This window comes from Doryrhamphus excisus, chromosome 11 (assembly GCF_030265055.1).
Source record: "Doryrhamphus excisus isolate RoL2022-K1 chromosome 11, RoL_Dexc_1.0, whole genome shotgun sequence".
In the NCBI taxonomy this organism is placed as follows: domain Eukaryota; kingdom Metazoa; phylum Chordata; class Actinopteri; order Syngnathiformes; family Syngnathidae; genus Doryrhamphus; species Doryrhamphus excisus.
The window spans coordinates 16170039-16195541 of NC_080476.1; the positions used below are offsets into that span (position 1 = coordinate 16170039).

Genomic DNA, 25503 nt, shown 5'->3' on the forward strand with positions numbered 1-25503 from the left:
TAAACGGTAGCCTTCAAGTTATTTCCTTTAAACTTAAATAGCCAAAAACTTACCACTTCCACACGGATAGGGAGGATAACTATTAACAGTTATTTAACCTTTAACATGAACATTAATCAAACGTAATAATTTTTTCTGGGTACATGATACCATACAGCATCCATATCAAACTTGCGCGGGCCGCACTAACATTAAACTTTCATATCAAGGCGGGGGCCTCAAACTAGTGTCCTGCGGGCCACATTTGGCCCGTGGGCCGCGCGTTTGAGACCCCTGAGCTAAATGCTATAAACCTCAATATTTAACTAAGATTTTAAAAAATTAATTTGATGTGCGGCGGCACGGCGGTCGAGTGGTTAGCGCGCAGACCTCACAGCTAGGAGACCAGGGTTCAATTCCACCCTCGGCCTCGGAGTTTGCATGTTCTCCCCCGTGCATGTGTGGGTTTTTTCCAGGTACTCCGGTTTCCTCCCACGTTCCAAAAACATGCTACGTGAATTAGCGACTCCAAATTATCCATAGGTATGAATGTGAGTGTGAATGGTTGTTTGTCTATATGTGCCCTGTGATTGGCTGGCCACCAGTCCAGGGTGTACCCCGCCTCTCGCCCGAAAACATTAAACTTTCATATCAAGGCGGGGGCCTCAAACTAGTGTCCATGGGCCGCATGTTTAAGACCCTTAATGTAAACCATGCAAACTTTTACGACACTGCCTCTTAAAAACATCGGAATTGAAAATCGGATTTGAATAAGAAGTCGGAATCCTGACCCTAGTGAAGGCGTATTTTCCGATCATTGAAGTTCTCCATCCTGTGTCAAGGATTCCCAATTTACATAGTCACTTGTATAAATATCCTAATGTTATCAACAGCTTATCAATAGCTGCATCCAGTATGAGTGTATTACGGTCTGTCAGTCATTTCCCAGCCAGCGTGACCAGCGAGAGTGTGACTGACTCAACACTCAAACATCCTCATTTCCTCCCATTGTTTCCCCCCCAGCCAGCAAACACGCAATTGTCATTGAAACACAATTCACTCCGGCTGATGAATTTTCCTGTGAACATGTACTGTATTTCTATTTCCACCCCAAGTGACGTGAATAAGAGTTATTTTCTGCTCTTTGTTTTGTGTGTGTGACGTGTATAGCTTTTTGTTACACAACGTGGGCGGCTCATAAATAGTAATACAGAAGTGCATTTGTCATTCAAGGACTTTTGACAAGTTTTTTTTTATTTTTTAACTTTGATTATTTACTTTGATTCAGCTTATGTCGTGTAAACATTTCATTCTTTTTTTTTTTACAGGCCAAATGTGGCCCGCAGGACACTAGTTTGAGGCCCCCGCCTTGATATGAAAGTTTAATGTTAGTGCGGCCCGCGCAAGTTTGATATGGATGCTGTATGGTATCATGTACCCAGAAAAAATTATTACGTTTGATTAATGTTCATGTTAAAGGTTAAATAACTGTTAATAGTTATCCTCCCTATCCGTGTGGAAGTGGTAAGTTTTTGGCTATTTAAGTTTAAAGGAAATAACTTGAAGGCTACCGTTTAGGTCGCTAGCTCTCTAGTTTGCGAGTTAGCATGTGTCTCAAGACCCTGCAGTTGCGCAATATGTTGTAAATAAAAAGAGTATAAATGTGACTATAGTCGTGTTTTGTCATTTTTACCATTATTAGAGCCCTACACATGAAATAACACCCCTATAGTCATCTTTTCCCTCATATTACCCAACATAGCAGATATAATCTGAGAAAATAAGCCATTTTAGACATAAATAAGAATTTTGCTTGTGTGTGGTTGAATAAATGTCTTCCGGACATCTGTACAGGAAGTGATGTCGGGGATTCAGAGTTGAGTTTTATGCGCTACGTTCGTCATGAACCAAAAAAGAAAACCCGCAACAATTTGGAAAATGCCAGAAATCGCACAGCCAAAAGTAGGATTCAGTCCTGTTTATTTTTACCATTATTAGAGCCCTACACATGAAATAACACCCCTATAGTCATCTTCTCACTCATATTACCCAACATAGTTACCCAACAGTTATTTAACCTTTAACATGAACATTAATCAAACGTAATAATTTTTTCTGGGTACATGATACCATACAGCATCCATATCAAACTTGCGCGGGCCGCACTAACATTAAACTTTCATATCAAGGCGGGGGCCTCAGACTAGTTTCCTGCGGGCCACATTTGGCCCGCAGGCCACGTGTTTGAGACCCCTGAGCTAAATGCTATAAGCCTCAATATTTAACAAAGATTTTAAAAAAATCATTTGATGACCGATATCATTAGCGCGCAGACCTCACAGCTAGGAGACCAGGGTTCAATTCCACCCTCGGCCATCTCTGTGTGGAGTTTGCATGTTCTCCCCCGTGCATGCGTGGGTTTTCTCCGGGTACTCCGGTTTCCTCCCACATTCCAAAAACATGCTAGGTTAATTAGCAACTCCAAATTGTCCATAGGTATGAATGTGAGTGTGAATGGTTGTTTGTCTATATGTGCCCTGTGATTGGCTGGCCACCAGTCCAGGGTGTACGCAGCCTCTCGCCCAAAGACAGCTGGGATAGGCTCCAACACCCCCCGCGACCCTCGTGAGGAAAATGTAGGATCCCGACTGCAACTTACAATAAAAGAATAACCTCCGTGACCTCTATGCATGATTGTCTTTACAAAGGACCGATTTTGAATACGTGTATTGTCTGATGGCGTGTCACTCCCGCTAAGAAATGAGCGTCGCTCATGTGTGCATAATAAAAACGCCAGCACAGCGTATATTTCCTCAGCCTGACCTCTTTTTCCGAGAGTCGGCCTAACGGAATTAAAAACACCCACCGCGGTGAAGGTCTGTTTCTAACGCACGCCATGTTAACAGAGTGTGTGTATGTGAGTGTGAGTGACAGCCACAGCTTGTGTGTGTGTGTGTGTGTGTCACAGGAAGTGATGTGATGTCATCATCTTATTCTCTCCTATCTTTTTTTTTCCATCCCTTCCCTCCTCCCTCTCTCACAGCAAGCACCCCCCCTCACCCTCCAGTCTTCCCATGGGCCCACAGGAGATGATAAGGTGATGTCATACCTCCGCTTCCTGGGGATGTGAGTAACTGTACACTGTGTGCCTGGGCCATTTTGGCCATAACAGTGACTGTTGTGTGTGTGTTGTAACAAGTGTTTTTATGATAAATATTACAAGAAAAAACATCAGAATATTCCAAGTATTAAGTTGAAATATGAATGCTACAACGATAAAGCCGTAATTGTGTGAGAAGAAGGTTGAAATATGAAAAATATCAGGAGAGTATCATTGCAATAATGCAAGAAACAAATCGCAACTTTACAAATATGAGTGGTTAGCATGTTGGCCACACAGGACGTCAAGAAACTTGGGTTCGAATCCCCGCTTGGGCATCTCTGTATGAACATTCCAAATACATGCATGTTAGGTTGGCGACTCTAAATTGTCCATAGGTTAGAATGTGAGAGTTTGTCTATATGTGCCCTGTGATTGGCTGGCCACCAGTCCAGGTGGGGACCCCGCCTCTTGCCCAGCATACCCCCATGACCCTAGTGAGGATAAGATGAATCAATTTTCATTCTAAATCATTTATTTAATGGTTACTCCGGGTACTTAATATTTACTATTTCAACAATATAGTGTTTATTTACGGCAGGGGTCTCAAACTCAATTTACCTGGGGGCCACTGGAGCTAGGGTCTGGGCGAGACTGGGCCGCATCAGGTTTTCCAAAAAAAACAAAAAAAAATGCATTTATTAAAAACAGAAAAATGAATAAACTTTGCTTTGGTTTCGATTTTCTATACAAGAAAAGCTCTGATAAAACATTCCACTGTTCTCAAATATCTTACTTTTTATTTTTCTGCACAAAATAAGATGAAAAATAAATAAACAAATCAAGAATAAAGAAAATCAATCAGTAATAAATAAATATAATAATAATAATAATAAAACGGCAAATAATAAAAACTTAAGAAACCACATATAGTTGGTGGGTAGACAAATTATTTTTTTCAGATTAAAATGAACAAAGCATTATTAGAGCCCTGTAGACATGATGAAACACGACTATAGTCACATTTATACTCTTTTTATTTACAACATATTGCGCAACTGCAGGGTCTTGAGACACATGCTAACTCGCAAACTAGAGAGCTAGCGACTTAAACGGTAGCCTTCAAGTTATTTCCTTTAAACTTACATAACCAAAAACCTACCACTTCCACACGGATAGGGAGGATAACTATTTACAGTTATTTAACCTTTAACATGAACATTAATCAAATGTAATAATTTTTTCTGGGTACATGATACCATACAGCATCCATATCAAACTTACGCGGGCCGCACTAACATTAAACTTTCATATCAAGGCGGGGGCCTCAAATTTGGCCCGCGGGCCGCGTGTTTGAGACGACTGATTTAAGGTAATAGCTACCAACTCTATGCATTTGCGTGAAGTTGTCATGGGTGCTCATGGGAAATGTAGTCCTCTAATTAGGGAACAACAAATAGCAGATACATAGTCTTCACTTGTTATGTTATCGCCCATCAAAAGTGTGTGATATGTGTCTAAAATGATAAATAATAGGAAGACTGTGCTGTTTTCTTTGTGGTTTCAGTGAGTGGGCGACGGTCCCACTGCTGTGTTACGGCACAAGACGTGTTATTTCATTTGAGCGGAAGTTTGTGGCATTCATTTTTAGTCAAATTACAGAACATACTGGAACATGGAGTCTGAAAATAACTAAATCCCTGGGACAAAAAAAAGAAAGGGGGCAGATTTCCTCCTCCTGTTGTCCATGTAAGACCCGCCTGTACCCTCAGCCCCCGGGGGTGGCGAAGGGGGGGGGGACGGTGGAAGCAGCATGAAGCCGTAAAATAACATTGAGAGTGTGCCCGGAGCGGTTCCCTTATAAATCAAACATAATAGCATGCTGGCGCTGCAGTCCCGAGCCTCGGAGCTGCACTTTGAAGCGCCATCATGTGGAGCTGTCCCCTCCAACAAGAATAAAGCCGTGTTCGGCATGGATGCTTCACTTTAAAGGACAAACTCCGAGTTGTTTTAAGCTGGTTTGCTCTGCTCGGGCCGTCCGGCTTGTGCAGTGGAAAACTTGTGGAATTTCAAAACAACCAGAACCCCGTGTTTTCCTTATGTTGCTTTTTTTTAAATACATTTGCAAAGGAGGTCAAGTTAAAGCTCCCACTTTCCATCACGCATGGGCGCGCACACCACCTACACCACGGGTGTCCAAAGTGCTGCCGCAGCTCATTTTTCATTAGCTCTATTAACGATAACTGCCACCTTTCATAATTGAAATGAATGGAAAGACGTAAAATAATCCACAGAAGCAGAAATATGGTTGTAAACACAACACACGTCATATAATGCGTGCCATCCCTCCTCCATACACTTACGAGTGATAACTGCCACCTTTCATAATTGAAATGAATGGAAATACGTAAAATAATCCACAGAAGCAGAAATATGGTTGTGCACACAACACGCGTCATATAATGCGTGCAATCCCTCCTCCTGACACCTACTAATGATAACTGCCACCTTTTATAATATAAATGAATAGAAAACCCCAAATAATCCACTAAATCAAAGGTTCACAGTATGGTTGTTCAAGCATGAACTCAACATACATGTCATATAATGAATGCAATCCCTCCTCCTGCCACCTACTAATGATAACTGCCACCTTTTATAATAGAAATGAATAGAAAAACCCCAAATAATCCACTAAATCAAAGGTTCACAGTATGGTTGTTCAAGCATGCACTCAACATACATGTCATATAATGAATGCAATCCCTCCTCCGGCCACTTAATAATGATAACTGCCATCTTTTATAATAGAAATGAATAGAAAAACCCAAAATAATCCACTAAATCAAAGGTTCACAGTATGGTTGTTCAAGCATGCACTCAACATACATGTCATATAATGAATGCAATCCCTCCTCCGGCCACTTACTAATGATAACTGCCATCTTTTATAATAGAAATGAATAGAAAAACCCAAAATAATCCACTAAATCAAAGGTTCACAGTATGGTTGTTCAAGCATGCACTCAACATACATGTCATATAATGAATGCAATCCCTCCTCCGGCCACTTACTAATGATAACTGCCATCTTTTATAATAGAAATGAATAGAAAACTTAAAATAATCCACTAAATCAAAGGTTCACAGTATGGTTGTTCAAGCATGCACTCAACATACATGTCATATAATGAATGCAATCCCTCCTCCTGCCACCTACTAATGATAACTGCCACCTTTTATAATAGAAATTAATGGAAAGACGTAAAATAATACACAGAAGCTCACAGTATGGTTCGGTACGCAAATGTCATATAATGAATGCAATCCCTCCTCCTGCCACTTACTAATGATAACTGCCACCTTTTATATAGAAATTAATGGAAAGGCATAAAATAACACTCAGAAGCTCACAGTATGGTTGGGTACGCGACGCAAATGTCATATAATGAATGCAGTCCCTCCTCCTGCCACTTACTAATGATAACTGCCACCTTTTATAATAGAAATGAATAGAAAAACCCCAAATAATCCACAAAATCAAAGGTTCACAGTATGGCTGCTCAAGCATGCACTCAACATACATACTAAATCAGAGGTCAAAGTATGGTCGCTCCTCTTGCCATTTGCTAATGATAATTGCCGCTTATCTATTACCGTTCAAGCTACAACCTTTAGAAATAATATCTCAAAACTGAATATTTTCTTGAAGGGTTAACAATGAAGCGTGTTCATGTTAGTGCCGGGCCGCCCCCTAGGAGGCGCGTCCCCAGTTTGAAAACCCCTGCTTTAGAGTGAACCAGATGTTTGACTTTGCGCACATGGCACTCATTCAGGCACCGCTGCCATTCCACAGTGGCATCAAATGGACATGCAAGCATGTGAGCCAAGCGCTGGCTGAACAAAGCAAAACAAAGCAAAAGGGCCAAAAACAACCGAGAGCAGATTCACGTCTCCATTGTGCTTCCATTTACTGATGAAGAGCAGCTTTGCTAACCCTTTATGTCTTGATTGGGAGGCTGGTGTGTGTTAAACATGTTGGCTCGGCTAAAATAGTAAACATGGCAGCATTGTATGGATTCAAAGTCTTGGGACACATGATCATCAGTTATCAATTAAGAGATGGACTTGGACCATCAAATCCCAGCCCATAACCAAAAAATAACCAATTATTATGAATAGTATCATTTTTGCATTGCATTGATATTACTAGTGGTAGTAATATCATTAGTTGTATTATAGTATATATATTGTAGTATTGTATAGTATGGTATAGTATTGTGTTGTGTCGTATAGTATAGTGTATATATAATATAGTATTATAAAATAAAAATGTACTCATAAATAAAATGATATAATCCTTGCTGCTGAAAACAGCAACGACGGTAATACTCATCATAAATAATAATAACAATAACAATAATAATAATAATAATAATTATTAATATAATTATTATATTATTATTATATATAATATTATTATAATTATTATATAATATATTATATAATTATTATTATTATTACAATATTATTATTATTATTATTATCCAAATAAAAAACAATCTGACCCATAGAAGAAGAACTATTTGGGGATTATTGTAATTATTATAATTATCATAATTAGAATTATTATATATAGCATTATATTTAATGCAATATTTTACATCACATAAAAACAGCAATGGATTTTTATATAACACTTCATATTTTAGATGATATATTGTATCATAAGTAGTATTATATAAGTAGTTTTGGAACTATATATTGTTAATATAATAATTAATATAATTATTATAATACTAATTATATTATTTAAAATATTGTAATATTTTAGAATTATGATATATTATTCATTACAGTTACACCATAATTACTTACTTACAATGTACTTAACTAATATTGTTTATATTATACTATTTTTTATGTTCATGTATTTCTAGTATTACTTTTTGAACAAAATTTGAAAAAAAAGTTGAAAACATATTTTTATATTGTATATTGTATATAATCAATCATTATTTTATTTTTCTTGTGTTTCAAGCAGGGGCCAGACACACCCCCTGACTGCTTATAGTGATTTTATCACAATTTTTTTTACAATTTTATATTAATTTATTTTATATTTTATATTTTTATTTTATATTATTATATATATAATAATAATGCAATTATTATTATATTATTATATATTTTATTATATATTATTATATAATATATATTTTTATTATTATATTATGATATAATAATAATATATTATTATATTAACCATAGCCGTCTAACTTGTTCATAACAGTTGATGTGTTGGCAAGATGCGTTTACATAACGTAACATACAAGACAGATCTGTCATCTTGTAAAACACAATTCCGACCGTGACCCCTCTTTGGGGGAAGGATGTGATTCTCTTTCCATGGAATAAAGTCCTACTTTGGCCTCATGATGACGTCAGCAAAGCCCTGACACATAGTCCACTCTGTCTTGTAGTCTCCTTTATAAGGTGAAAAAAAAGAAAGAAAGGTCCAGGTTTAACCTCTTATCTCTTCCTCTTCCTTTTCCTCTTCCTGTCATTCAGAAGATGAAAATAAAAAAGGAAGTAGAAGGGAAACATAGATCACTAAACAAACAGTGTGGATGACTATTTTAAGGCCAATAGCTCTCATTCCAGGCATCCCCAGATAGGCCGCACTGTTTGACTTGTGGCCCTGAATGTGTCACTGCTCCACTTCCTGACTCTTTTAGGCCACATCCTCCTCTTATGAGTGTGTGTGTGTGTGTGTGTGTGTGTGTGTAGACTAGAGGAGCAGCTATAATTGTAAAGCGGAATGTCTGATGCAAAGTGGCCTTTTCAAGTGGCCCATTGTCTGTTGACCTCTGGGGGTGACGCAGTGGAACAGCCAAGGTGATAAAAATAAAAAAAAAGGAACACAAGACGTAAGATTCCTACAAAGTACAAAGTGTGTCCACCCCTTTAAAAATATAGAAAAAAATAATATAATATAAAAAATATATTAATAATATAAAAATAGTATACCTAAATAGAAAAACAATCAAGCAGAATAACTTTATGCACGGTCATACATGTTAAATACACATGTTGTGTTCAAGGAACTCATTCACGGTATTCATACTGGCTGAGGTGTTTACTTCTTACCGCTGTTACAACATCGGTTCTTTTGCTGCTGTGTTGGGCAATACAGTCATCCCTCATTTATCACCAGACCTGGCAGTGATAGGTGAATATTTGTGTAGCCAGGGCAGAGAACATAGTACATAGTACATAGTACATAGTACATACAATAACAGTAAATAAGACATATTAGACAGCAATGAGATTCAACATAGACTCACATGTTAGCATTGGGAGAGTTTTCCGGACTGTGGCTATTGTCTCATTAATGTCACATTACTGACATTACATATGTCTTTGAATGCATCATCATTTTTACGTTTGAAAATGCTTAATTTGGGCTAAGAATATGTCAAATTTGCTTTAAAATGTATATTGTTCTGGTTAATAATAGGTCAGCGTCAAGTGAAGGCACTAAATTTGAATGCTTAATTAATACAGTTGTGTTTTCCTTTAAATTGACACTATCGACTGAATGGTAATAAAGTGGTTAGCGCACAGGCCTCACAGCTAGGAGACCCGAGTTCGATTCCACCCTCGGCCATCTCTGTGTGGAGTTTGCATGTTCTCCCCGTGCATACGTGGGTTTTCTCCGGGTACTCCCACATTCCAAAAACATGCTAGGTTAATTAGCGACTCCAAATTGTCCATAGGTATGAATGTAAGTGTGAATGGTTGTTTGTCTAAATGTGCCCTGTGATTGGCCCAGTACAGGGTGTACTCCGCCTCTCGCCCGATGACAGCCGGGATAGACTCCAGCACCCACCGTGACCCTCGTGAGGATAAGCGGTAGAAAATGGATGGATGGATGTTCATACTTGGGGGCGGCACGGTGGTCTAGGGGTTAGCGCGCAGACCTCACAGCTAGGAGACCAGGGTTCAATCCCAGAGTTTGCATGTTCTCCCCGTGCATGCGTGGGTTTTCTCCGGGTACTCCGGTTTCCTCCCACATTCCAAAAACATGCTAGGTTAATTAGCGACTCCAAATTGTCCATAGGTACGAATGTGAGTGTGAATGGTTGTTTGTCTATATGTGCCCTGTGATTGGCTGGCCACCAGTCCAGGGTGTACCCCGCCTCTCGCCTGAAGACAGCTGGGATAGGCTCCAGCACGCCCGCAACCCAAGTAGACAGGTGCAAAGATTTGGTAGTGGATTGCTGAGAGGACCAAAAAGGAGCAAAGCAAAAAGACAGACGGATGTTTGAGAAAGCAGCGAGACAGACAGACAGACAGACAGGAAGGACGAATAAAGAAAGATGGAAATGAGGAAAGAGAGAGCAGTAACAGATGAGAGAATGTCTTTGTGTGTGTGTGTGTGTGTGTGTGTGTGTGTGTGTGTGTGTGTGTGTGTGCATGCATGTGCGTGTCTGTTAGAGTGGTTGCAGTTGCCTGGTTCTTGGCTGCCGTCAGGCTACGGGACTCCCAGAGGAAGTCGGCCCTTGTTCAGTTTACAGTGTATGATTCCCTTCCTGCCCTGCACAGACCCACAGGCCAACGGCCAACCTACATTTGTGTGTGTGTGTGTGTGTGTGTGTTGGGGCCCTGTCTTCTAAGGGAGAGGTCACAGGTTGCATAACAGTCAATGTTTGTCAACCAACAGCAGCATGTCGGCACAGTGTCCTCATATAGGATGGATTCACCTTGTACTTGTTGGCTAATCATATCAAATGTCCACATTCATAATTATTGGCTCAGGAGGTAGAAAAGGTCATCCAGATACTGGAAGGTTGGCGGTTCGATGCCAGTGACTGTTGATGTGTCCACTTCTCCTCCGGTGCTGCCCACAATAGTGTATGAATAGGTGTTTCCATCAGGGCAGCTGTGCCTACAGGTGTAGTTTACCACCATCGGTGTGTGGCTATATTAATATTAATATATTTTGTGGCCATGTTCAACCACAAAACAGTAATTCATTCATTCATTCATTCATTCATTTTCTACCGCTTATCCTCACGAGGGTCGTGGGGGGGGGGTGCTGGAGCCTATCCCAGCTGTTTTCAGGCGAGAGGCGGGGTACACCCTGGACTGGTCACCAGCCAATCACAGGGCACATATAGACAAACAACCATTCACACTCACATTCATACCTATGGACAATTTGGAGTCAAAAAAATTGGAGTAAAAAATTGTCAAAGAGGTCAACAGTCTGACACACTGTGTCATCTTTCAAAGAACACATTACTAACAGCACTAAATTCATCGCACAGCACCTTAACACTCAAATGATTCATTCATTTTCTACCGCTTATCCTCACGAGGGTCGCGGGCGAGGATGCTGGAGCCTATCCCAGCTGTCTTCGAGCGAGAGGCGGGGTACACCCTGGACTGGTCGCCAGCCAATCACAGAGCACATATAGACAAACAACCATTCACACTCACATTCATATCTATGGACAATTTGGAGTCGCTAATTAACCTAGCATGTTTTTTTGGGAATGTGGGAGGAAACCGGAGTACCCGGAAAAAACCCACGCATGCACGGGGAGAACATGCAAACTCCGCACAGACATGGGCGAGGGTGGAATTGGACCCTGGTCTCCTAGCTGTGAGGCCTGCACGGTAACCACTAGACCACCATGCAGCCCTAGTAGGGGTTCACTTCATTGTAAAGTACTTAAGGTGCCTTATGTGTATAATCAAATCCAACAAACTGCATGTACTTGTATAAAATATCTATGACAAATTTATATATATGTTTTATATATATATACATATGTTATATGCTAAAGTGCATCTAACCTCCAACCATCTCTAAACAACGTCACAGCATTTCCTCCTCAGTCTTTTTCCTGGCAGTTTGAGGCCGTGTTCTCTTTCAGCTGTTCCACATTAAGTGTGGATTCGATGAAAAAAGGCTGTGCTTCCAAAAAGCGCTGTGAAGAATTCCTAGCAGGGGTGAACAGAGGTCACTTGCTTTGTCTCTTAGCATGCAATCATCTGTAATAAGTTTACATGACCGATATTATATATGATATGATATATTGTGTACAAAAACAGATCAAAGAAGCCATCTTTCACGAGCTGATCCTTAAAGCTGCATAAAACCTTAAAGTGTGTTTGTCCTGTTTGCATCGGTTTCATTTTTACCTACATAGCTTAAGTGTGTGGTACTACTGCGTGTATTATGTGTGATTGTGTGTTCACCACCGCAAACAACATATTAGTGTAAATCTTTTCACGAGTATAAAAGATAAAGTTAGAAGTTTCGTAACAGGTTGAAATGGGGCACTTGGCAATTTAAGCTAAGGCAATGCTGCCCTCTGGTGGTCAGAGAAAAAAACAGGAAACTCGCTGCACTCGCATAGATTTTATTAATGTATTCAAATACTACACTACAGCACAATATAAGTTAAATAAAAACGTGTACAGTGGAAAAAAATAAACGTGTAAACTTTTATTAGTCACGAATTAATATTATAAATAAAACACATTTTTATAATGTCACAGTAAAGTACTATTCACGATTCTTTTTGGAGCCTTTTGAACACTTTTAAATAAATGTTGCAGATCTGTATATCATAAAATATTATTGTAATATCATTATTATTGTATAATTATGCTCTGTTGTGTTGAAACGAATACAGAAGAAGCAGCTGTATGTAGCAGCTGTACACTTACAGTAATGCTGTATTTTGAACCATTGAAGAGTGGGTATATTGTTAACTAACACAAAAGCAGTAAAACCACATTTTGTTTGAAGTTGTCGTAAGAAGCAGAATGTGAAGTTAAGCACTACATAAGAAAATCAAACTAACATATATTTTACATATATTTTAGCCATCGTTAGCCATAATGCTAAATGCTATTCACATTACTTTTTGCTTGGGTCAAAACAATGTATGATTGTTATTTGTACTAAGTCGCCAGGACCTTTCCTGTGTCTGCTTTAGTTCAAGTAATGGTTCTGTGGTTATCATCACATTTTGTGCAAAAGGACCACAAATACGTCCAAATTGTACCACTTCTGCTGTGTTTTGACTTATTTTTGTGGGTTAAAAAGAAACATGACTGTGAAAATACATTGAATTTATCTTATGTTGACTCTTTATCTGGCTGATCCTGAGGGTCTTTTCCGTGGAACATGGGCGGCGAGCAGACACACACGCCGCCGTCATTGACGTCATTGCTCGCGTCCGCCGACAAGGGCAAGAACAGGATGGCCTTCTGACCCTGGTCGGTGTTCGGTCCCAGTTTAGGTTTGCCGTTCCTCTTCAGCGCCACGTACCAGTTGTATTTCTTGGAGCAGTACGTGTTGTAATTGTTCTCCTCGTATTTCTCGTGAAAGTAACACTCATCGTTGAGGGTGAGCTGCAATCACCAGACAGGGAGGATAAACATCAGCGATTATTACTATACTTGTCATCAAGTTACTCACAGTGTATACAGAAATGGATGACTTAGTATGAACTTAGAAAATAGCATCCTGTTGGTGTCATACTAGTTTATGTACTGTACTATGTACACATATCACCAAATACATTTAAATATTAGTCAACGACATCCAACATCCAAACCTACATGGCCCTGAGTGAAAAAGTGATAGACCTAATAACCTGCAAGGCAACAACTGCAATCAAGGATTTGTGATAACTTACAATGAGTCTATTATAGCAGTGTTTTTCAACCTTTTTGAGCCATGGCACGTTTTTTTTTACATTGGAAAAATCTTGTGGCACACCACTAACCAAAAAATGTTCCAAAATGTCACCACGACCTCACACGTGCATCAATAAGTCTATCGGAGGAACAAGGTAAGTCCATCTACTGCTGGCTAACATCACCTATTACACACTACACACTACACACACAAAACACACTTTCATGTAGTGACCCAGACAGGCCACCCTGGCTACACGCTAATTACATGCCTGGAATTAGACATAATATCTGCTGGACGTTTGTGGAAAACATAAATGGCGGGCCAACTTCTTCATGTATGTTATGATGATCATAATACAGTAGTTCTCTTCCTGACACTGATTGGATAATAATTGGATCACATTGGTTACATCTAATTAGCCTAATTTCCGGTGGATTAGACACGAGTGTTGAAGATGCACAAGGAAAACAGATTTGTACATATATGAGCGGTTATGGACTATGTCCACATCATCAAAAAAATATATATTGCGGTATACATAACATATTGCAAACGAGTCTACTCACAACCCATCAGAAATCGCAAGAGGTCATTACTCAATATAACAGTCTGAGTTACTGTGTGACCATCACACAGCAACTTAACACTCAAAAGAGAGCTGAAAAAATATATAAACTCGTATTGGTACTTGTCTTGTAAAGCAGTGTTTTTCAACCTTTTTTTGAGCCACGGCATGTTTTTTTACATTGGAAAAATCTTGTGGCACACCACTAACCAAAAATGTTCCAAAATGTCACCACGACCTCACACGTGCATCAATAAGTCTATCGGAGGAACAAGGTAGGTGTTGCCACACGGACCAATATTACATTGCTCTGCCAGTCTTTACACCACAGACACTCCACAGTAGCCACGTTTTTACATCACCACTTTTTCTCTTTCCGAATGACCTTTCGGGAAACAATGGTATCCATGGAAAGGAATATTCCAATCTCTTGTCTACATGCGCCGTGAAAATCAAACAGAATAGTCAATGGGTCATGCGCGGTAAAACGTAAACATCAACATCACGTGATACCGGCTTCTTCGAGTTTTTCTTTCACTTGTTGGAATAACTCCGTATTGCCAGTTTTTCGTCTGTCCAGTCTTGAAATTTAGTTTGAATCATAAACAAACTTTGCTTAGTCCAGTGCCGATTGCTGGCCTCCATTTTTAAAAGTGAAGAACATCTGGATCTGTGTGTTACGTCATATCTGAGCATGCGCTGAAAGAACGCACCCGGGATCAATTTAAACAGGAAAAGATCAAATTCAATTTTGCTAATATTTTACAATTAAACTCAGGACATGTTTTATATAGATATACGTATATATTTTTTTAATAAATCTGTACTTGTGAATAAAGCATAGAAGGGTTTAGATTCTGTTCCACGGATAATGCACACGATAATGCACACGAAAGCTGCTTGCCAACCGCCAATAAACAACAGAAGAAGAAAAACACCACGAAGAAGAACGCAGTTTTTCCGTTTGAGCAAATAAACCAAATGCAATTGGAATATTTGGGTCCATATATTCATGGCTATTGACATAATATTTGCAAATGATGATAATAAATGTTAATTATAAAAAGTGATATTGGATAATTCCTCACGGCACACCTGACGGTTTCTCAAGGTACACTAGTGTGCCGCGGCACAGTGGTTGAAAATCCCTGTCTTATAGCACTGTGGAGGATTTCTGGCCCACTCATCTTTGCAGAATTGTTGTCATTCAGTCACATTGGAGGCTTTACCGTCATGCCATAGCATCTCAATAGGGTTCATGTCAGGATTTGGACTAGTCCACGGACATTCTCCTTCAGGATTTTTTTGGTAGACGGCAGAATTCATGGTTCCATTCACCACAGCAAGTCGGCCTTACTTTTACGTTAGATGTAATGGGACACACACCTTCCAAAAAGTATTTTCTTAAAGATCTTGTGATCAAGTGACATTGAAAAGGTGTTGCGCTTCAACAACATTAACATATTAAAATATTCTTCTTTTTCTGGTAGGGAATCACAAACTCCAACCATGTGTGTCTGATGTTTTACCCCCGTAAAGAATTGTAAACAAATGTAGCTTTCTCTTACACACAAAGAAACACTTCATATCTGGCCTACAGCACATGCCCATATAAGGAAGCCAGCCAATCTGTGACATCACAAATCGCCAGTTTTCGAACCCCCGTCTGAAACCGAGCGTTTTGAGCCATGCCAATCTAAAAACTACACTTAGGACTACAATTATAGGTCCGAAAAGTGGAAAAAAGCATAATAGATCCTCTTTAAAAAGTGCATTATGAGTTCAGTTGTGTTGGCACTGACTAATATTTAAATGAGTTTGATGATCTGAAATATTGGAGTGTGACAACTTTTGCAAAAAGATAAGAAGTCAACACTTTGTTTGACTTACTGATCCATAGAGGCTCCCTTTAGTGTTCATGGCCAGGTACCTTCCCGTGTTTTCACCTGTCACCACCACCACTCCGGCACTCACAGCCTTCAGCCTCAGGATGTCTGCACAACAGGTAGAATATTTGACATATGACATATGACATTTTTAAAAGACCCACTCATTTAATTTAGCTTTTAACTCTTGATCCTATTATACTCTTTTTTTAACTTTTGAACTTGACTTTTATCTAATGATTATTTTATACCCTATACCTTTTATTTTGGATCTTAACCAAATGTTTTTATAGTTTTATACATGCTTATTTTAGTTTTTTATTAATGTTCTTATATATTTCATTTTTATGTCTTTTTTATCTTTTATGTTTATATCTAGGGCGGCACGGCGGTCTAGTGGTTAGTGCGCAGACCTCACAGCTAGGAGACCAGGGTTCAATTCCACCCTCGTGTATGCGTGGGATTTCTCCGGGTACTCCGGTTTCCTCGCACATTCCAAAAACATGCTAGGTTAATTAGCGACTCCAAATTGTCCATAGGTATGAATGTGAGTGTGAATGGTTGTTTGTCTGTATGTGCCCTGTGATTGGCTGGCGACCAGTCCAGGGTGTACCCCGCCTCTCGCCCAAAGACATCTTGGATAGGCTCCAGCACCCCCCATATACCATATCATGATGTAGTAAAGGAAATATTGTTCACTCTGTGAAGTTGTGGAATTGCCGTTTGTGAAACGTATTTTCTTGCAGGCCATTCATACTGTCTGTGAAACATTTGCAGCATTTCTTGAAATGAATTCTTTATTTTACAAAATGAATGAACGTTTATTTCTATATATACTTTCTATAATCTTATTTTATGTTTTTATATTTCTTATATTTTTCCTCAGTGGGGGCTCTCTGCGCTGGGGGGCTGTCCTTGGGGGCTGGGGTGTCTCCTCTCGTGGGGGCTTACCGACTTGGGGTGGCTGGGAGCTCTGTGGCGGTGCCCCACTGCAGCGCTGCTGGTCCCCTGCCTACCTGTTGTGTGGTGGCCCCCCCCTGAGTTGCGGCATCATGGCCTGGGTTGTGGGCAGCCCCCAGCGCAGATGGGAGTGCTTCCTGAACTGGTTCCTCTGTACTCAGGCAAACAAACTTTTTGTGTGTGTGTGTCTGTGCGAGTGTGTGTGTGTATATGTGTCTTGTTGTTGTCTTTCTCTTTTTTTAAACATGTAAAGCACTTTGTGCTACATTCTATGTATGAAAAGTGCTCTACAAATAAAGTTTGATTGATTGAAGTTGCCGAATGACTCGTTTTCTAGGGAAAATCTACTTTGACGCAACAATTTGGAAAAATTAATACTCACACTGGAAGTAAATCAACACCATTATTATTGTCGAAATAAATAATTGTGATGACATCATAGTCTAGAGCCGCAATGCGGATTCATTGAGGAAAACATTCCGATATGTACTGTCACAAACTCACTTTTATGGAAAAAGTATTGGGACACCTAAAATAGGGATGTCTAAAGTGTGTCCCATGGGCAATTAGTGTACGTTAGTACAGATATAACTACCTAACAATACAAATACATAACAAATAATGAACGTTACCATAGGGGTCATTGTCCTGCCTGCCTCCATTCACACTCCCATCAGGCAAGATCCTCAGTTGGTGCCCTCCACTCCTACAGTACAGCCTCGTCAGGGTCCGGGTCCCTTGCCTGGACATGTCGAGAGAAGGTTTAGGCAGCGCTATCACGTCCTTGTCAGACATCCTTTCCAAGCTTCGTGGCTCAGTTGAGACACAGTGGTGCTCCTGCGGCTGAGATGTTGCCAGAGTAGACGCACACCCTCCAACGGCGCTCATGTCACCTGGGGGCGCGTTTGAGACAAAACAGGAAGTTAGGATAAACACCTCCTTTTTTTATGCAGCAGTACTCTCCCCTGCCTCTTTGGGTTAGCGTCTCCCTCCTTTTTTGCCCTCCTGGATGAACATTCCCCAGATAAATAAATAACTAAACAAATAGAACAGTTCCAGATGGGAGTGATGTAACTTTCACATAAAGTTAGTTAAAAGGGCCAGACACGACACCACAAAGTGAAAATGTTGTAACGTTGTGCAATCTTTTTCTATCTTTTTTTTTTAAATTCTGAGCAAACATGACAAGGCATTACACTCCATTTACTTTTCCAGCTAGCAGTCAAAAGTTCTGACACATCTTTTCATTGAATAACATTAGAAAGTGTCTACAAACTTTTGACTCATAATGCATGTCAAAGGTTTTGACACATCTTCCCATTGAATAACATAGTAGTATAGTTCATTCATTCATTTTCTACCGCTTTTCCTCACGAGGGTCGCGGGGGTGCTGGAGCCTATCCCAGCTGTCTTTGGGCGAGAGGCAGGGTACACCCTGGACTGGTGGCCAGCCAATCACAGGGCACATATAGACAAACAACCATTCATACTCACATTCATACCTATGGACAATTTGGAGTCGCCAATTAACCAGTGGCTAATAGTCTAAAAATAAAGAATTCATTTCAAGAAATGCTGCAAATGTTTGACAGATAGTATGAATGGCCTGCAAGAAAATACATGTCACAAACGGCAATTCCACAACTTCACAGAGTGAACAATGATTGAGTGCAATATTTCCTTTACTATATCATGATATGGTATCATAATTTTTGGACTATTAATATTAATATATTTTGTGGCCGTATTCAACCACAAAACAGTAATTCATTCATTCATTCATTTTCTACCGCTTTTCCTCACGAGGGTCGCGTGGGGGGCTGGAGCCTATCCCAGCTGTCTTTGGGCGAGAGGTGGGGTACACCCTGGACTGGTGGCCAGCCAATCACAGGGCACATATAGACAAACAACCATTCACACTCACATTCATACCTATGGACAATTTGGAGTCGCTAATTAACCTAGCATGTTTTTGGAATGTGGGAGGAAACCGGAGTACCCGGAGAAAACCCACGCATGCACGGGGAGAACATGCAAACTCCACACAGAGATGGCCGAGGGTGGAATTGAACTCTGGTGTCCTAGCTGTGAGGTCTGCACGCTAACCACTCAACCGCTGTGCCGCCCTAAAGTGGAGATTATACTTAAAATTTATCTTTTCACAAAAAGTTGGTTTTCCCCCTTTTAGTTGGGTACTGATATTTCCCTGAAACTAAGCTATGTTCTTCCTAAAGAACAGAAAAGTGTTTTTTTTTTTTTGTGACGTAAGATGAGAGTCTAATCTTTCTTTTGGTAGGTTCCATGTTGCTATAGCCACAGAACACAAGTATTCTGCGTGCCTTGAAAAGTCAGTCCAAATCATCTAAAATGGCCGGTAATGGAGGTGTTGTCTTTTGAACAATGGCTGGGATTGAATGAGTTAATGAGTTAAACAGGGTGTGTTTTTTTTCAAGCCAATCTTCCTCAAAATGTTCATGAGTTCTATCAATTTTGGATAATATCCTAACCAAAAGTCAGTTCTTTGGAAATGTTCAATTCCTTTGGCTCCAAAAAAAAAACTTCTGAGTTATAGTAGGTATGTTTTATTTTTTTATTTTTATTTTTTGCTGTGTTTTGTGATAGCTATAACCCGAGAATCCTACTTCTGGTAGCTTAGGTCAAAGGTCAGTTGCCACTTGGTGACTGCTGATTTTGAACAACATCCGGTCTTGGAGCTTGAAGCATCAGGGTCTACTTATTTTCTACTTACGTCCACTTTGTCGAGTCCCATTATGAGTATTGTGTATTTTAAAGCGGCTGAGCTTTTAAAAACCTGTGTTTTAATTTGATACAAATTAGCACAAGCTAACAAAAGCACCACATCCATGCAAATACATATGTCCTACCTGTGAGAAAGTTACACAATGGAGCTCCAGGTGAGCCAGCATTGTAATAATATTCCTAATAGTCCTTCTACATGACAGAAATGAAGCGTCTGGAGTGGACACCTCACCTTCTTCTTAGGTTGCAAGCGCTCAGTTTAACAAGTCCACGTCAAAGACTAAAAATGACCACGGCAGAAGAGAGAGAGGCACTCCGACATGGCGTGACTCAAGCAGGCCAGTGCAGCGCCGCCTGTCTGACTGGGTGCTGCCACATTCTTTCTGCCCTTGGTGAGCAGTCACAATAGAACCATTTGGCACTAGGACTTTGACTCCATTTCCCACAATTCCTCCCCCCCAGAACACCACCAATGCCTTTATCACTGCATACTTTGGAGCAGAATCCCATCAACAGCTGCTGTGATCATATCGGATATCAGTGTAGGAGGATTAGTTTCATTAGTCCGAAAATAAATGTTGGTGCTTAATGCGTAACTCACCTCACGTCCTTTCTCGTGCTTAGTCATCATTCTAACTAAGAGGTGCTTGAAAATCGTCAAAAAGGGTGGGAAGTCGGTGCAAGAATGCAACGCCAGTCATTTGCTACAAATAGATACTAAGCTAATACTTATCTTGTGTAACTGTAAACACTACAATAAAGGGAGAAATAAAAAAAACAATACATATTAATATATGTATTGTATTGAAGGTCCACTTTTATATAGGTTTGTTGCAATGGATCTATTTTTTTTTGGCATTTTTTGCTTTTGTTAAATGTTTTTACGCCACTGAAAAAATACAGACAGGCATTTGCTAGCAAGATATGTTTGGATGAATTGTATTTCTATTTTTTTGAATAAAATCCTCCATATTAATACAGTATTGCTGTTTGATTATAGTTGTTAACATTCAAATATCACAGTCCTTCGTGTTTTCATGTTTATGGTTTATTGTATTTGTATTTATTAATGCACGTATCTTATACTTAACCGGATATGACGTTTATGACTGTGGCACATCTGCGCATGCGGTACGTGTATTGCGTCGGTTTTTACGTAGGGTCACACTTGGTGAATAAAGACGCTATTAGCTTATTAGCCTGCTATGCTAGCGACATCTTTTATATGTAATAGTCACCCAATATATTACATATATGAAGCGTGGTTATCCAACATTGATGTTCATTAAAAAAATAGATACAGCACATTATGTTTCAGAGTATTACGTAGGTCTCGAACATGCTAAGAACCGATCAAGCATCGCTTAGTGACAAATGTAACAATATTGATTGACACACCAGATAGACATCCTCTCTGTGTAGGTGAGCAAAGCTCTTCCTTTATCCCCAATTTATCGACCAGAAGCCGAAATAACCACTCAAAAGTAAAATACTTTTTTTTTCAATTTCAGTAATTTATGCCGTAAATCCGTGTGTGTCACTGTTACGGAATGAATAATATTAAAAGCGTTTTGTCGTCTTATTGCCAATAGATGGTGCCACATAGCTGTAAAGACGCTCAAGACCGAACCTGTTAGCTTTGGCTATTATGACGTCATCATTGCCTTCCCATAACAAGTGGATTTCCCACTGTGGGCAGAGATTGTCTCTGCATAAGAAGCTGGAATTACCATGAAATGGATGATTATTGTTTGGTACTGTGCATCGTAACAAACCGAGTATATAATATTGTTACTTACTTGTGGTTGTTTTGATTGCAATTGTTATTTAGCAACAATGACAAAAATAGACCCGATGTTTACTGTTTCAGACAGAATGGACGTTGGGGGCAAACAATAAAATGTTAGTCCTTTTCAAAGAGAAAAATACTGTTTAGTGTTTTATATTTAGGGAATGAAATAATGTTATTTTAAAGCCCAGAATAGTTGAGGAGGCCTTCAACCATGTGACAGTGACAAGGACACAGTATTCAGGGATGGTACAGCTTAAGAAAAATTAAGAAAAACGTACAAAAAAAAACTGTTCAGCAAAACATACATTGAGTGAATAAAGAAAGTCAGCAGTCGAGAGTAGGGGCTCGGGAAGCCCCCCATCCTTATTATCCTCTTTAAAAACCCCTGGTCTAGAATGATGATCGTCATGAGGATGATGAGTCAAAGCTCTCGTTTGATCGAGTTGACTTTTGAATAGTTCTTTATATTACACTGTATAGCCATATGTCGCGAATTGTAGCATATACTTTTGTCATTCTGACAAACACCAGGCTAAAATAGGCTGTTGAGAAAAGTTAATATATATTATTATAACAGTATAATTGCGGAAATACTAGAAAAATGCAATCAGAGTGAGCGTTCTTCACATGCTTTGCATCTCTTGTCACAAGCAACCCTCCTCCGCCAGCTTGTCAAAGCTATCCGATTGGACACGAGAGACGTCAATCAAACGATTTGCAGCGTAGCGGTAGGTTGACCGCGATGTGTTGAAGCAAAGCCTGCAAGGAGCACTTCTCCACATTGACGGGTCCCAGTCTTGTCGTGTTAGTGGCAGCCTCCCTCCCCGCCCTCGTCGCCTCTATCGGACTGTCCGGTCCAAAATGACTCGGTCGAGAGGAGGAATGCACCACCGGTTTACATGAGCATCTGGACTCTATTTTGCCAAACAGAAACTTAACTTTTGCATGTTCTTTCACTGGATGTTGGACTCTCAAGGATCTTGAATCGTTTCGGATATTATCTTGGGAGATAAAAGGTTATGCAGGTAGGCTCCCCCCCCACCTCATTGGATAACATTCCCCTCGCCACGTTGTTTAATCGGATTTTACATCACTCCCAGCAGCCCCTATAGCAAGCCCACGGCAAGGGATCACTCCTCCTTGTTCCTCCCGGTCCCCATCGCTCTGAGCTTTTCTAGCCGGCCTCACCAAGCAAATGAAGATGGGACTGCCCGCCCTGGAGTTCAGCGACTGCTACCTGGATAGTCCACAGTTCAGGGAGAGACTCAAATCCCACGAACTGGAGCTGGACAAGACCAACAAGTTCATAAAGGAGCTCATCAAGGACGGCAAAGCGCTCATCCAGGCCCTGAAAAGTAAGTGATGATCGTAGTTAGAAGCCATGAATCATTTACATCCTCATTACTTTGTGGGCAGGTGGTGTTTACATTCATTAGCACAATATTAGGTACACCATCCAATCCACAAGTGCTGTTTTTTTCTACAAATATGTCAATAATGTAGGTAATACTAAAAAAAAACCTGAGGCTCAGAGCTAAACCTCTTCACATTCAATGTCCGGCAGTTGTGTAGGCAAGTTCATATACTGAACTACATTATAATAGAACTTTTATTAAGTAAAAACAAACAAACAGGAAGCACAAACAGTAAGACAGTGGACGTATCTGAGGCTCAGCGCTAACATCTTAACATTCAAAGACAAAATCCAACCAAATAATGTAGATGTTACACTGCGATTGTTGTGAAGAAAAATAAGCACAACATCATATAAAAGCAGATAATCTGTTGGTGTCGCTTGGTATGCTAGCTTTGCCAGTCAGGGGGGATGTTTCTCAATTCTCTGAAATTTTGCTACCAATTCTGGAGAAACTTGAGGCTCTAAGCTTATAAACGTCTTTATGTTCAGGGGCACATCCAAGCTTCCCACCAACTTCCCACAGTTGATACACATAATACACTCATTTGGATAAGGGTTCTTTGTCTTCTAGTCGAAACCTGAGGTTCAGAGCTAACATGTTAACATTCAAAGACAAAATCCAACCAATTAATGTAGATGTTACACTGCGATTGTTGTGAAGAAAAATAAGCACAACATCATATTACATATACAATACAACATATACAACATATACCGTTGGTATCGTTTGGTATGCTAGCTTTGCCAGTCGGGGGTGGGGTGGGGGGGTGGGGGGGGTGTTTCTCAATTCTTGCTACCAATTCTGAAGAAACTTGAGGCTCAAAGCTATAAACGTCTTTATGTTCAGGGGCACACCCAAGCTTCCCACCAACTTCACACAGTTGATACACATAAGACACTTATTTGAATAAGGGTTCTTCGTCTTCTGGTAGAAACCTGAGGTTCAGAGCTAACATCTTAACATTCAAAGACAAAATCCAACCAATTAATGTAGATGTTACACTGCAATTGTTGTGAAGAAAAATAAGCACAACATCATATTACATATACAATACAACATATACCGTTGGTATCGTTTGGTATGCTAGCTTTGCAAGTCGGGGGGGGGGGGGGATGTTTTCTCAATTCTTGCTACCAATTATGAAGAAACTTGAGGCTCAAAGCTATAAACGTCTTTATGTTCAGGGGCACATCCAAGCTTCCCACCAACTTCCCACAGTTGATACACATAATACACTCATTTGGATAAGGGTTATTTGTCTTCTGGTAGAAACCTGAGGTTCAGAGCTAACATCTTAACATTCAAAGACAAAATCCAACCAATTAATGTAGATGTTACACTGTGATTGTTGTGCAGAAAAATAAGCACAACATCATGGATCAAGGGTTCTTCGTCTTCTGGTAGAAACCTGAGGTTCAGAGCTCAAGCGCTTCATGTTGAAGAATGAGCATGATATCATGTACAAAATACATATCATGATTGCTAACTACACTCAAACCCAATACTAGTTTCTGCTGTAGGTGTATAGAGTATTTGAATATTTCTAACCACAGGTTCTCTCTTCTTGGGGGCTTCCTATTACAGTCAGAAGGTGCAGTCTTTGGACTGTATGTCATGTTGTGGCCAGTGAGAGTACATTATAAGGCAGATGGGATGCCACAGTGTCCGCTCATGTGAGTGTGGGAGTTTGTCTTAAGTGCTCTTGCAAGCATCGAAGGTGTCAGAATGCGAGCGATCGCTGTGTCTCTTTGACGAGCTGTCGGCGTGTACTGTATGCGTTCCCATCAGCTTCTCCTCCACGGAGACATCGGCTCTGGATATCAGATGTTCATGAGTGCTTGGTATGTGCGGGAGAGTGTAGAAAGCCTGAGTTTCTGTCAGATGTCAATAGAGTTTGAGCTCCAAACGAGCTGCTAATTGCTCTTCGAAGTGGATTTCTATGTCGACTTGTCAATTTGTAGAGCAGTGTAAATGTCATGCATGTTTATATTGTGAATCCCACATGGTTTTAACAGCTTACTTACTAACAAAGGTGGTGTCAACATGCTAACTTTGCTATCCAAGGGGAACCTCACTCCATTCAAAAACATAAAACTGAACTTTCCAGCTGTGTTCTTTCTTTCCTGTTTGTTCATCGGTGAGATCTGGAAAATCCAGAACGAGCGGCCATTGTGGCTTTTCTGTTTCTCTGGCAGGGTCAGCAAACATGTTGTGTATCATTTCCCACCATGGGATTACATAGTAGCCTCAGTCTTAGCTTTTCCACATACTTTATTGCCACTACATCTTTAAATTGTGTTTTCTGGACCCAATCTAG

At 40.0% G+C, this 25503-nt stretch overlaps 2 protein-coding genes and 1 long non-coding RNA gene across 8 annotated transcripts in view; 2 read left to right on the plus strand and 1 right to left on the minus strand.

Annotated features, from left to right (window-relative positions):
• LOC131138702 (uncharacterized) overlaps positions 1-3102 on the plus strand; it is a 69564-nt gene extending 66462 nt beyond the window's left edge. The window contains exon 3 of the long non-coding RNA XR_009132125.1: positions 3023-3102. This is a non-coding gene — a long non-coding RNA (uncharacterized LOC131138702). The remainder of the gene's footprint in view (positions 1-3022) is intronic.
• A 9447-nt stretch (positions 3103-12549) lies between these two features.
• On the minus strand, positions 12550-21558 carry LOC131138139 (putative fibroblast growth factor 1). 5 transcript variants are annotated; one of them, XM_058086805.1, is made up of 4 exons: positions 21375-21558; positions 17849-18109; positions 16261-16364; positions 12550-13513 (listed from the first exon to the last, which is right to left on the minus strand). In XM_058086805.1, the coding sequence occupies exons 2-4, from the start codon at positions 18102-18104 to the stop codon at positions 13238-13240; spliced, it is 636 nt and encodes a 211-aa protein (XP_057942788.1). In that variant the 5' UTR covers positions 18105-18109; positions 21375-21558; the 3' UTR covers positions 12550-13237. The 5 variants fall into 5 exon arrangements, with proteins under 5 accessions (XP_057942788.1, XP_057942790.1, XP_057942789.1 ...); XM_058086807.1 differs by lacking the exon at positions 21375-21558 and adding an exon at positions 20578-20687; XM_058086806.1 differs by lacking the exon at positions 21375-21558 and adding an exon at positions 20102-20484.
• A 945-nt stretch (positions 21559-22503) lies between these two features.
• LOC131138138 (rho GTPase-activating protein 26-like) overlaps positions 22504-25503 on the plus strand; it is a 57564-nt gene continuing 54564 nt past the window's right edge. The window contains exons 1-2 of one of the 2 annotated variants that reach the window (XM_058086801.1): positions 22504-22793; positions 22869-23123. In XM_058086801.1, the coding sequence (XP_057942784.1) occupies positions 22964-23123 (160 nt within the window). In that variant the 5' untranslated portion in view covers positions 22504-22793; positions 22869-22963. The remainder of the gene's footprint in view (positions 22794-22868; positions 23124-25503) is intronic. The other variant, XM_058086802.1, reaches the window with a different exon arrangement.

What these genes read in the sequence shown, in the direction of transcription:
- LOC131138139 (XM_058086805.1), bottom strand. Translation starts at nt 18,104, where the DNA reads ATGAGCGCCGTTGGAGGGTGTGCGTCTACTCTGGCAACATCTCAGCCG. An exon ending in GCAGGACAATGACCCCTATG is followed by an intron (nt 16,365 to 17,848) that starts GTAACGTTCATT and finishes CCTGTTGTGCAG; the next exon opens with ACATCCTGAGGCTGAAGGCT. An exon ending in AAGGGAGCCTCTATGGATCA is followed by an intron (nt 13,514 to 16,260) that starts GTAAGTCAAACA and finishes TGGTGATTGCAG; the next exon opens with CTCACCCTCAACGATGAGTG.